Source organism: Equus przewalskii, chromosome 29 (genome assembly GCF_037783145.1).
Source record: "Equus przewalskii isolate Varuska chromosome 29, EquPr2, whole genome shotgun sequence".
NCBI classification, from domain to species: Eukaryota; Metazoa; Chordata; class Mammalia; order Perissodactyla; family Equidae; genus Equus; species Equus przewalskii.
In genome coordinates, this window is record NC_091859.1 from 22,766,854 (window position 1) to 22,780,777 (window position 13,924).

Here is a 13,924-nt window from a genome sequence, read left to right on the forward strand (position 1 = left end):
GTTTGTATGAGTTCTCAAACCAAATGCTTAAGGGAGAAATTTTGCTTCATAGGAAAATTCAGGTGGATATTTCTCCAAGCGACTACTATGTCTGACTTCTCCTATGGAGCTCTTTTACTGACTGGAGGAGCCATGGCCTGTATTCATAGATATGAATGTAGGGCTTACCTCAAGGAGATATTACTAATACAGAATATATATGTAACATGTACTAATTTTCCTGGGTGAAGCAAGCTAGAAAGGTGGCACCTTGAACCAGAGAACATGATAACCTCAGCGTAGCCTCCAATTTATATGGGAGTGCTCTGCTGATGCACCCCCATTCTTTGGAAATCCCTACCTGCTGGTTGAGATAAGTAAGGATGAAACTTCGGCCATGAGGCTTGGAGCTATATGCTGCTTTTAAGAATCAAGGAATATTTCTGCAGTCTGTATTGGAATAGTAGCAGTTGAATAGTCCATGAGAGTTCCAAAAATGAAGCTGTGCTCCAAATGCTTATTGCATGCTGTGTTGATGTCAGTAAAATGTGGAGGATGAGCTTGTCTCCCCTTTAACCCTAACTTTCTATGGTCCTTTCATTTTGACATTAATTTCAGGCATGAACCTTGGCACTTAGCTACAGTGTGTAATTGTTGATATCTCGCTGCCACCTGGGTGCACAATGCAGAACAATATTTAGCCCCTGTGATTTGCCATAAGAACACACCACATGCAGTTGGAAAGGGAAATATTTAATCAGCCAGTTTTCTCCACGCAATCCCAATCAGTTGAATCAGTTGAAGATTTTATTGTCTCTGCGTTAACTCATTGTTTTGTTACCGCAAAGATAAAAGCTTTGGCTCCCTCTCAAATTCATATAATGCAAATTTGGTGACATGGTATACCAATTAGAGCGTACAAACAAAAAGAAGATATTTTAAAATATGCTAAGTTAATAACTCATTTTGGTCAAAAAATATTTTTCAAAAAGTTCCTTGGGTCCTCTGTTTTGTTGGTTGGCTGTGGACTTAATATGTAAAAGGCTGTAAATGACGCACAAATAATACCATTCCATTTTTAGACACGTAGTATGATGATGCTGTTGATCTTTAGAAGAAATTCCATTTGGTGACATTTACAAAAATAGTTTCATGTTAGCAGCTTTTAATTTTAATTTTTTGAAAAATAACGAGAATGATATAACTTTCGTATGACGAGGAAATCACCTGGGAGGTGTGTACTTACGTAATGGAAACGTGAAACGTACCTTGCCTCCCATCAGCTGTTGTGCGTATATTCAGTCCAGGGAAATAGTTTTGACAAGTAGGAAAATGGTATGAGAATAGAATTATCTGTATAAACAGGCAGCATATCATCTTAAAGATTGAGATCTATTTTTAAAGCCTGGTGTTTTCAAAGTGCTAGAAAGATTGGAATCCAGAGTTTAGTCTTTATTTTACTTTGGTCCTTCTAATTCAATGCAATGCAATGCAATGCAATCCACTTCAATTCACCCAGTTACTCACTGGATTTCTAATATTTATGACCATTTTAACCTCCTCCAGGCAGTTCTCTCTTTGGTGGTATTATTTTATTTTATATATTTTTTTTGGTTGGGTAAATACAATAAGAAATGTCAGTACATGTGGCAAAGAATTTCTGGTTCCTTACCGCAGAACAAAATATTTTATTTATAAAATTATTTTATTGAGGTCACATTGGTTTATAACATTGTGTAAATTTCAGGTGTACATTACTATATTTCGCCTTCTGTAAAGACTGCGTCGTGTTCACCACCAAAAGTCTAGTTTCCATCCATCACCACACATATGTGCTCTTTTACCTTTTTTACCCTCCCTGCACTCCCTTCCCCAAAACAAAATATGTTAAAGAGTTCAGAATTTCTACATCACTGGGGACATTTTATTTTTTCTGTTTCAAGTTGGGTAAAAGTTGGTACTGGATAACTAACTAAAATGGTATCTCTTTTACTCAATAATCATGATTATTGTCATAAATTTGAGAAGATTTCAAATTATTTATTTACTCAATTATTCAATTGGCTCTTTTTCCTTCATTATCTTGTCTGACCAGTGTTGCTAAAGGCACTGTGGAGGATTTTATAAAAGGAGAAAAATATGATCTTTCCCTCATCAACTATAATATAATTGGAGAGAGAAAAAGAACTCTAAAGAACTAATTGGATAATATAATAAAATTACTCTTAGCAATCATACTTCAGTACTGGGAAGGACGAAGCTATTTTCTCACAGGTAGAAAGCAGTATTAACAATCAAATATAGCTGTTTGGCTCAGAACATTGTTTCAGATTACTTGTTGTGGGAGCAATGATGAGAACATTCAGAATAAAGGCTAGTTCTTGAAAATGGATTTTCTAATTTCCAGTTGATTTCATCAGCAAAAAGATTTTCATTTCATGAGGACTTTAAAAAAATGAAGTGTCGCATGGTTAGTAATTAATTCAGCAGTCCAAAGCTTACAAATACCTTACTTTACGGACTATTTATGATAAAATATGTGTGCGGGGGGTGGAGTTTCAATTGCCTTAATTATACATCACAATATTCTTCCAAAATTTGGACACATGTAAATTGAAATGTTTTTTCAAATACTTCAACTTTCTCATTATCTTGAGAACACAGGCTAATGCTTCTATGCAGTGGACCACTTTTCAAAGCTGTCTTTAACAACAGCCTGGGTGTGTAAAGCCCTGCCCATAGCTTCGCTCTCTGGCAGAAATGTTACACCATTCATCCACAGAAATAAAAACACTATTCCAAACAAAACCTAACACTGAGCAAAGAGCTTCGGGACTAGCTCAATTCTTAGTTTCTATCTCTGAGTATAAAATTTCAGAATTTTAAGGAAAAACAACAACTTTGTATGTATGTTGATTATCATTTTCCAAAGCCAAAAAATTTTAAAACTTTACTTAAAAAGCCTTGAAGTTTTTCCCTTTAGTTATGTTGAGAACTGTGTGCTGAAAAGCCCAATAATAACTTAATTATTCTCTTCTTTTGTCTTGGGGAGTTTGTATTTTGTAGCCATAGAGAGAAACCTTGGCTATTTCTGCCTTCTGCCCTCAGGGAAGGGAAGAATTGGATAGGAAAATGCACACCCCATTCCTAGCAGACATCTCCTATGGGCAGTACATGGCATCCACTGAACAGGAGACGACAGATGTCCTATTATTAAGGGGCCAGGGGAAGGTGTAGCATAAGGCCAATTCTCCTCCATATCCTATTGTGTGAATGGACTTATACTAGACACGTTATGGGGAAAATCAGGCAGAAGGATCCTTAATGATCCCCAGTGAGAGAATAGATAGCAGCATCCTCTCTAAAATGTAGCAGCTCTTGATTCTCAGTGTCTTTGGGAAGCAGGATTCGCCATCCACCTGTCTAAACAGATAATGAGAGCAGAGACACTGCACACTTTCTCGCTCTGACTTGGGAATGCCTCTGGTGCCCTCAAATAAGGAACTCTTCTCACTGCTGTCTGCTCTGAGATGCATTTCATTTTGATAGCCATTTGCAGGAGACACCTTTGAACTCCATGCAATGTGAAAGGTATGGTTGAGAAATTCTTCAGTGGGATTTCTCCCTACCCCCTAGTGGGTGATTTGGAACGTGAACATTAGGGACTTAGAAACATTCTATCTAGCTTACTTCTAAAACTGCACATTTAGGTTCATGTTATTTGAAGAAAAATTAAACAAATCAAAAAAACTTGAGAAGGCCAAAGTATTCTACGTAGGGAATATGGTAAATGGTTAAATTTGTGAATCAGAAGAGATAAAAGAAAACATTTAGGAAAAAAGACATCAATTTTTTGTTGAATTGCAGAGTCACCTATTTCAGTTTTACTTTCATTTGCTAGATCATGATGTCCATCGTCTTCTTAAAATTTAATTTTAGCACCATACCTCTAAAAGTAAATGTGTTTTAGTGTGGGCATCCCCACCTTGTTCGTTCTTTCAGGGAATGGCACAGCTCTTTGGTGCATTTCCAGTATGCTTGTTCATAACAACTTAACTTTGGCATAACTTGCTCATTGTCATCCAGGTCTTTCCTCCAATGAAGGAGCCAAAGCATTTTAATTCATGGTGTTTCTGATGGCAAATATAACTTCTTCTGCCTCATCTTGAAATATTTAAATATGAAATCGAAATTATAGTGCTATGTCAATGTCCAGGAGCGCAGAGACTTTTTCTTGCACCTGTGGTGAATCCACGTCTTGTCAGTAATCAGTGCGTGTCAGCTTTTCAGGTTCCTGTTCATTTTTTAGGCTATATTGACTAGTCATGATTTCGGTCATATTTGTATTTTATTTTAGTGCTCTGTGATTTGAATGGTTTTTGAAAGCCTAATATTCTAATATTTGAGCATACACTTTGAAGAAAGGGTTATTGAAAAACAGACATTCTCGAATGATCATTGGGATGGCATGTGGAGAATCTGCTCAGCTAATGTCTCCTTTTCCTGTCCATTTTGAGGCTCTATGTTAAGCAGCAGCCTTTGAGAAAGGAAGGGTCTAGTCATTGGAATCAAAGCAAATGAAATTCAAATCTCAGACCGGCTACCACTTTGGACCAATTGTTTATCATCTTTGAAACACAGTTTCTTCCTCTGCAAAACAAGGATTATAATCACTACTTACTAACATTTCCTGACCATTTTCCACATGCCAGCCATGATACCCACACGGGCTATAAGGCAAGTACTATTATAATCCACAGTTTACAAATTACCACACTGAAGCTTGGAGAGGTAAAGCAAACCCACCTAAAGCACACGTAGTTGTTAAGTAGTGGGGCCTCTTGTTGCTTCTTTTATTTCCATAGAATTTGTTTTTTAGGAAAGGACTTACAAGGTCCAAAGGTATGTACATAATAAATGCAGTTAGTTTCCAAAATGTCATTTAGTTTTAAGCCCTTGACTATGAGAAGCAGTGTTAAAGGTGTAATTTATGTTTCCCCATGTTGCTGCGTTCCAGACTGTGCTGTTTGAGAGTGTACTTTGTAAGTGGCCATGGAGAGCTATATGCTGTGAGAGCTGCTTTATGCTTTTCTTCTTGGAGATGCTGATGGTGCTCTCATGTTGATGAGTACAACTCCTTTTCAGTAAATATTCTGTATAAATGGCTGTTGCTTGGAATTGAATGCTAGGCTACAAGGCAATTGTTATGCCTTAGATGAAGAGTGGATGCCATTTCCAGAAGAGCTTGACATTCTCAGGGAGGAGTTTCATAGTCTTGAAGAATTTTATGTTTGTGATTTGTATGACTCTCAATAAAGAAAGAAAAAATGAGAATTATTTACCAGGAATTTGAAACTTTCATTCTATTGTGGCTTCGTCTGCTGCCCATTCCCTGATGCAAGACACTGCTAACTTCAGCGTCTTCTCCTACTTCATCTGCTGCCTCTTGAAGGCTGTGGGATGCCCAAGTGCATATAGAAACATGGAAATAGCACAGTCCCTTTGGTTAAGAATAACACGGCAGTTTTCTTTTCTTACTTTTGTGTGCTCTCTGGAGCTCACCCATGCGTGATGTTCCAGTTGACTTCAAAGGCAAGTCTATGGTTGGATTAGCTCCACAGGACAGGGAGCAAGGTAAGAAACAGGCTTAGTGCTTTTAAGGCCTGCTAGGGAGCTGATAGAGCCAAGCTATGTGGTTACCAAGACGACTTGTTCGTTTATGTCCTCATGAAAGAACAGGTAAACTTGCATAATACCTTCTATTTTATTGTCTCTTTTAAAATCATTTTAAAGATAATGACTGGACAGTACTCAAAAAGGTTGACTTATGGCTATATAATTCCTGCACTTGGGGAGCTTAAAGTCTAGTAAAGGAGATACAATGTATATTGTATACTCCTATTGTATTTAGTAGAAAATACTACTAAGTTCACAAAGGCATGAAACATGCAAATCATAGGGTAATTTTAGGTATTAAGAAAAGGGATGGCGTAAAGAATGGTGTGTTCTTGAGAAATTACGACGAAGGCGTGTTTGCTTCCCAGATTTTGTCAGCAAAGGCAAACTTCTTACAGAAAGCTAGAGCCAGGCATTGCTGAGCGAAGGAAGGGAGAAGACTGGAGGAGTTGAAGACATCATCACAAACAGGGCACCCTTTGGGAGAAGGCATAGCATGAAAGAGGAATGATTTGATGACATGGGCATTGAGATGGCTTGCCAGAGGAGAATATGGCAGACTGGAAAGTATCAAGAGACAAAGCAAATAGAGCAGGGTGAGGTGCTCCCATGGACTGAAGCTAGGAGAGTCTAAGATTTAAAATGTCAACGTGGAACCTAAGGAGGAAGTGGAAGTGATGGGGTCCATGGCCAAGCAGGGAAAAAACCCTACCAGTCCTGTCATGTGTTGACAATAGGCTTATTTATGAAGTCTGAAAGCCATATAAAGGCAGATAAAGAGTCTTAATTTTCAGAAATCAGAGGACCAGATAAAAGAGTCGAGCAATTGCCAGGTCCTGGACTGAGACCGTGGATGAGACGTAAAACCAAGTAAGGTAAATTTAATAGTTGTGATGGAAATAAGTAAAGTAACAACAACATCAACAAAATCCAATGCCACAGAAGAGTTCAGAAACCGTAAAGGCTAGAAAAGAGCTAAAAACTGTTTGAAGGTTTTACTTCTTTGGTGGAGAAATTACAGATAAAGCAAGACTGAGTGAGGGTATGCAGCAAGTCCTGGAAAGAGGACCAAGCATACTTTTTTCCATGTTCTTTCTTCTGTCCTTGGAATGAAGAAGAAAGAGAATAACGTTATTTCTTTGCACTTTGATTTATTCCATTTTTATCTCCAGGATCACAAAGTATATGATAGTTAAGGTTGTATAAAGCTAAAAGTACTTTTTAATTTCTGAGCCCCCACATCCCGGACTTCTGTGAGGTCATTTCATTCGGTGTTGTCTAGGGAGACGGTACAGAGAGAAACTGCTGTCTGTGTGGTAACCAAAGGCACAGACCTTGTATTACTGAACTTCAGATTGAATCTCGGCTGTGGTTATGTTCTTCTAGTGAATAGAGCAGAAGCAGAAATGAAACATTTGTCTCCAGAAATTGTCATTCTGACTTTCCTTTTGGAGACACTGGCATGTGTACTATGGCTGGAACAATCCGGCTTTGATTTGTCATCAAACACTTGGTATTGGACTTTGAAAGGGAAGAAAAATATTGTGTGATTCAGATGAGCTTTTCATTTAAAAACAAAAAAGACTGTGTGTCTAACTATCTTTCTAATTATCACCAGTAGGTATTTCTCTCCCAAGATATATGACATAATTTTATGACCTTGGAAGGGCTCAATATTTGCTTCACTATACACAAAATATATTTTGATTTAATTTCCTAAATCTTAGAAAATATAAGAGGAGTTTTGGTCATGGTTTTCCCTTGGCTGGAAATTCTGAAAGTGGAAGCACCTCATTTCACAGTTATAATGAAGGTTGAACTTGGTGAAGGGACTTGTTTAAGGTCATAGGGCTAGGTAGTGACAGAGCCAGGAAAATCTCAAATCTACTTACATTGAGATAAGCCTCTTTTAACTAGGCTGTGCTATCCCTTCCCAGTGTAGGAGATTCTAATCTGTAGAAAACTAACTGCACATATAATTGCTATCCACCAATAAGTCAGATCTCATGTTTGATGTCTCATAATGTGCCTGCACTCTATCATAAAAGCATTAATGTAAAATAAAATACGAGCACTGTGGTAATGACTGACACAGCTTAAATAAGAGTTAAAGAAGAGATTTTTAAAATACAGTAATTATTTAAGAAAAAAGTCACCTTTTCTCTGATTTCCTCAGGAGATATAATAAGAAAATTATGAATTTGACTCTATCTTATTCCATGTTTGCTTGCCAAAGCACCTGCCATCCTAGGACCAGGGCAAATTGCCCAGAAAGTTTCTCAAATGTGAATGTGGTAGGAAAACAGAAAGGACAAATGGAAGAGGGAAGAAAAGGGGAGTGGAACAGCCATTGACAGCCACAGCTCAGTTGCTGTGGTCTGCGCTAGCACTCAGACACAGATGGTCATCTGTTCAGGTGTATCCCTGTGTTTGTCCTGTCCTAAAAGTCCCCTCCCTTGTTCTGGTCTTTGTCTATCGTCATTCTGATCTCTTTTCTCCCCATCACGTTCAGACCTCTTGCAAATTTGATCTATACGTACTTTGTGCGTTTCCTTGTCTCCACTTTACAATTCTCAGCATCTGGTGCCTACGTTCACTTCACAACTGAACTAGTGGTTCTTGAATTGCTAAATCCAATGGATTTTTTGGGTGTTTCCTGGATCTCTCTGCACATTTGCTCCCGTTGATCACTCACTCCTTCTTAAAGTTCTCTGCTCCCGCTGCCTTCCACAGCACTGTTTCTATCCCATCATCCTCAAATTGTTCCTTCTCTGTCTCTTTCATGTTCTTCTCTTCTTCCTCCTCCCTGGGGTTCATCCTCAGCCCAGCTCTTCTCACCCTGCACACTCTCCTTCCATACTCTCATCCACTTCATGATTTACAATTACTCATACATTTTGTTGTAGCTCAAGTTCCCTTCCTGCGATTCAGGCTCGAATATCCAGCTGCCTGCTGTGTCCATCAGGCACCCTCCAGCCCAACGTGTGTGAACCAATGTCCTCATTGTTCCCCTTAACCTGGTTCTCCATCTGTGTTCTCTCTATCATTTTGTGGAACCACTGTCCACTCATTCACCCCAACTAGAAACCCAACGGTCGTTTTGGTCAGGACTTGCTAATCTTCCATCCTAAAAACTTCTTGAAACTGTCTATAATGCCCGTCATTACTACCACTGTTGCAGTTCAGAACTGCTGCCACTTGCTATGATTTATCTCTTGCTTGGGTATCTGCACCATTTAAATGTCTTTTCTTCCAACAGCCTTGTCACCATCAATCCACCATACATACAGTCTAAAGTAAACCTGCTACTTGCAAACTGAAAACACTTTCATGCTGGATAACGTCCACAAGAGTCCCAACTTAGTTTCTAGCCCTAAATACTCTGCTTCCTGTCTCCCTCTAGTCTTATCAACAGCTGGGAATTCTACCCATAAACCATATTATTACTTTGCTTTTACTGTCTCCTTTGCCTTTAATACACTTCTCACTCCTCTTCCCTGGCCCACTTGTAGTCTTCCTTTAGTCAACACAAGTGTGTCACCTCCTCCGAGAACCTTTCCTTTATATGTCTTGTCACCCTCCATCCCAACTATTCTTATCAATACCCTGTGCATATTCCAGTCATTGCATTAACTATATAATTTTCTAGTTTGTATTTCTGTGAGCTATACAGTCCACAGACAGCTGTTTGCAACTTATTTCCTTCATCGAAATTCAGACATCTTTGGATAAGAATTTGGTACAGAACTGGAAAGATCTCTGTCAGTTCTGATGCTGTCAATTGAATTAGGAGGCTGTTCCTTTAAAGATATATGTATATATAGAGAGAGATATCCTTATATATCTATATATATGTATATATATAGTGAGATCTATCCTTAGATATGTATGTATATATAGAGAGAGATATCTTTATATATATATTTTGCCTTTAATTTAATTTTACCTTTCATTCCTTCTAAATGATAACTGAGTCACAAATATACAAGTATCTTTATTTTTCCTTCTCCCTCAACATCCATACTTTACCTATATTTTATCCCCCAAAGAAGCTGAAATTCAAAAAAGACTAAGTTGTTGGCTTGTACAGAACACCACAATTAGTTAAGAACTGTCATAAGAATCTATTTTCTGGATTTCCAGATCGGTCCTCTTACTATTTTATGACATTGCTTCTCTGTGATTTTTTTAAACATGTAAAGGTATATTTTATGTGACCTTTATTCAATCACATGCCTAAAACATGAATTTTCCAGGGTGGTCATGGTCAATTACCATGGCAGAAAAAGGATTTTAAAGCTTTATTTATCCACATTTCAGATATAAATTTTTCATACCAAGAAGTAGCACACTGAGCTTTGCTGTCCCCCAAAATACTACAAATGCTATTTTCTCAGGAAGAAGAGTGAAGTTTATTTTTTGTTAATGAAATGCCAAACAAGCCCAGCCAACTTGCCAGGCATAATTAAACTGGAACATCTTTGGCAGTAAGCTGAGTAGCTCCATCCATGCAAATGTTTTGCAAAAATTTAGCTTAAGCAATTTTTGAGGGGGGGGGGCAGATTCTTTTCAGGATGGAGTAGGAACATTCAGGAATTGGGGCAGCTCTCACAACATTATAAACATTTCCAAAGACTGGTTAAATAAGCTCCATTATTATCCTGATCGTTCAACTCAAGCCTTTCTTCCTACCCCCACCTCACGCACCAGAACTTCAGCACTTGGCCCAGATACATGTGAGCGAGGTGGCAAAGTTCAGATTTAAAAACATTCCTTGCAAAGTCCCTCCCTTTCTCATATATATTCCCTCTACCTATGTTTCCGTTTTGTTCTTGGTGCTCTCGGATGGATTCTGACTCCTAGTGCCTCTGTGTACAGCTAAGTGGAACCCTGTCCAGTCTTTTTGCACCATCCTCTCACTTCCGGTCAGCCAATGCTCTCCTGCTATTCATAGGGTTTTCATGGCCAATTTTTTTCAGAAGTGGGTGGCCAGGTCTTTCTTCCTAATCTGTCTTATTCTGGAAGCACCACTGAAACCTGTCCACCATGAGTGACCCTTCTGGTATTTAAAATATCAGTGGCATAGCTTTCAGCATCACAGCAACATGCAGCCACTATAGGATGAGAACCTACAGACCAGTGGTGTGGTTCCCTGACTGGGAAATGAACCCGGGCCGAGGCACTCTCCACCGAATTTTTAACTGCTAGACCACCAGGGCTGGCTGACCTATGTTTTACAATACTATTTATTCACTATTTCTTTTTGTTCTTCCTAGTGTTAGAGAGTGAATAAACACACATTCCTTGAGAAATCACTTTTAGGATATCCTACAAAAATAGATTCCCAAATTAACACACCAAAATGGAAAATGGACAAATAGGTACATTTCGTTTTTTAAGTACACCATTCAATTTCAGTTAATATATTTTCTATTGTGTCTACTCACATCTTCTCTTGTGGCACAAAAGCAGCCACAGGTAATACACAAGCAGACAAGCGTGACAGTGTTCCAGTGAAATTTTACACAAACAGGCAGCAGGCTGGATTTGGCTCACTGGTCATAGTTTGCCAGCTCCCCATTTAACTCATTACTTCCGTTAGGAACTCTTTTATTTTGATTTTTAAAGTCGTGGATGTAAAGATTAATGCTTACTTTTATAATGAGTAAAATTTTAGGTTATATCAAAGACAAACATAAATTTTTCAGGGGTTAGAAAAACAATAATTTTTAAGATTTTTCTATACTCGAAGTTATTGTTTGTACAATTGTAAGTTTCTTGCAGGGAGTGAGTACAGGATAATTCATCTCATGCTCTCACCAGGACCAAAGTGCCTGGTTCATGGTAAAGGTGTCTTTTCAAACAGATGAATGAATGATTAGGGCCCTGTATGCCAACTGATATGTCAGGTTGATCATATTGTTGACAAAATATCAGACCCAGTTTTTAAGACTCTTAGTTCTTTGTCTTCTGTTACTTCAAAGGATCCCAGCTTAGCTGCACTGATAATGGGATAAATAACAGTGCCGCTGACAGTGGAGAAAGCAGTGTGCTTTTCCTCCTGAGCCCAGGTTCTGAAATGGCTGCTTGTGGGGGTTTATATGGTGAATATGTATGGACAGGTTTTGATAAGTAGGGTACAATATTTTCTCTAGGGCTTTAGATCTATCCCATTAAAAACAAGAAGGAAAACCCTTTTAGCTATGAATGTGGGCTGAGAAGCATGATAGATTTACTAGAATTTTCAGCTTTCTTACATTTGAGGTTATTGTGGGCATCGTGTCCTGGGTGACGCTTTGGAAGTACTTGTGATGGGAAAGTGGCCATATGCCAGAAAAGGTGCTATTTACATTAATTAAAAATACCTATTCTACAGAACTCTGTGACCAACAAAGATAGCAGTAGGCTCAATCACAAAAGAGCTGGATTGCGTTCAACGTCCCCTGACTACAGGAGACATAACTTATATTTCCTGTTTCTTTAAAAATTAATTATAAAAATAATGGTAATCATACTGAAATTTAAAGAGTGAAAAGGAACTCCCTCTCTTCCTCCTGTCCCTCCCTCCCCAATTCCACTTCCCTTCCCAGATAGAACATCTATTAACAGATGGATCTTTGTCTTTTTACTCTTTTTCTATATGTATACTTGTCTGTGTGTGTGAAAGCTAACTGGGACCAAATTATGCTTAGTGTTCTACAAGTTGCTTTCTCAGTATGTATATACGGTATATGTATACAGTAATCATTGCATGGTAATTGATGTAAATATCCCTCATTCTATTTATGAAAGTACTGGCCATTATATAACCACTCTATACTTTTCTCCCCTCCTCCTTTTAAGCCCTGTACTGTGCTTATGACAGTATTTCAAAGATGCTTATACTAGTTAATTAAGGATATGAAAACAGTCCTTCCCATTGTGTGGAAATGAACATCTACTTTTATTAATCTAGTTTTACTTTTAATTGGTTCACAGATGATTGTTGATAGCCTCGTAGAGTTTTACAGCATGCTGCCAAATGTGTCCTTGGTTCTTACGGCGACATATTTTTGTATAACTGTGTGTGTTTATAATTATACAACCATAAGGGCTCAAGACCGCACATGCATACACATGCACATATGCAGAATTATTTATTTCAAGGAGACAATTCAGGCAGCCAAGCTCAGAGTGGAGATCATTATGACATGTATCTTGCCTTATGTGACAGTGGCATCCTAACAGATACAGTGTGCAGATGCGGAGCTTTCAGAATATTCTACCATCCTACAATAATTGCTACATGCTTTTAGCCATAGTAACAAAGAGCATCTTTAACCTTCTATGTGCAGAAACCTTTATACCTTACTCTTCAGAGACAACTGCTTTAAAAATTTCCAAATTCACTTGCAGCCTCTATTCTCTGCAAGATCTTCCCATCTATTCCAACTGTGTCAAACTATGGCATAAACAGAAGAAAACAACAATAGACTGTACATGTCACTCACGTTGGCTGAGAGATCAGCTGAGAAAGCAAGAATTGGAAGATGGAGGAATAGATGTACCATCATTTGAAAAAGTACTCTTCTCTTTCAAGCTGTATATAACTTATCCATTGTAAACTAAGACTATTAATAGTAATAATTATAACAACACTTTATTTTTGTCTAATGCCATATAACTTACAAAGTCTTCCTCAAGTTTTCATTTATTTCTTTTTTGTCAGTCCCATCAATTAGTCAGGATACAGCTTATTATTTTCTCCTTATTTTCCACCTCTGCAGTTACTTCCTACTGCTGTTTCCAAACTTGGTGCATTAGAGTTGAAGTAGAACTCCCAGCCCTGAACAAGATCCGAAAGTCATTATGTTTGGGCAACGTGTTTGGTGATATGTTACAATGTGGACATTTCTGCTGTGGTTAACATCCTGTAAAAGAGAATACAAATCACTAAAAAGCTCAGGTCAGATAATTCAGAATTAAGGAGGTGATGTTACTTTTTTGAAATAGAGACATGAGACAGTATTAAAAATGGACAGCGTGGACTAATTCCTAAAATTTATTCTCAGTTATATCATAGAGTCATGTGGATTCCATCCATTTCTCTAGTAAATTAGCCACTGATAATCATAATTATGACCCTTAGGTGTAGTAAGACAATGAAATGCCTCCTGAATTATTAAGAAGTGTTAATTTATGTCTACCCTGTACGTAGTTTCAAGTATTTTACTGCATTATCATTCCTTGAAAATTGGTCACCAGTACATATGATATATACATAAGATTA

At 38.0% G+C, this 13,924-nt stretch overlaps 1 protein-coding gene across 7 annotated transcripts in view; it reads left to right on the plus strand.

Moving 5' to 3' along the window:
- Positions 1-13,924, plus strand: part of LOC139080381 (uncharacterized) — a 130,672-nt gene that overhangs the window by 38,369 nt on the left and 78,379 nt on the right. For 2 of the 7 annotated variants that reach the window (XM_070600691.1, XM_070600690.1), the window contains 2 exons: positions 13,051-13,216; positions 13,422-13,600. The exons of the other annotated variants lie outside the window; for them this stretch is intronic. In XM_070600691.1, the coding sequence (XP_070456792.1) occupies positions 13,051-13,216; positions 13,422-13,469 (214 nt within the window). In that variant the 3' untranslated portion in view covers positions 13,470-13,600. The remainder of the gene's footprint in view (positions 1-13,050; positions 13,217-13,421; positions 13,601-13,924) is intronic. 7 annotated transcript variants of the gene reach the window in all.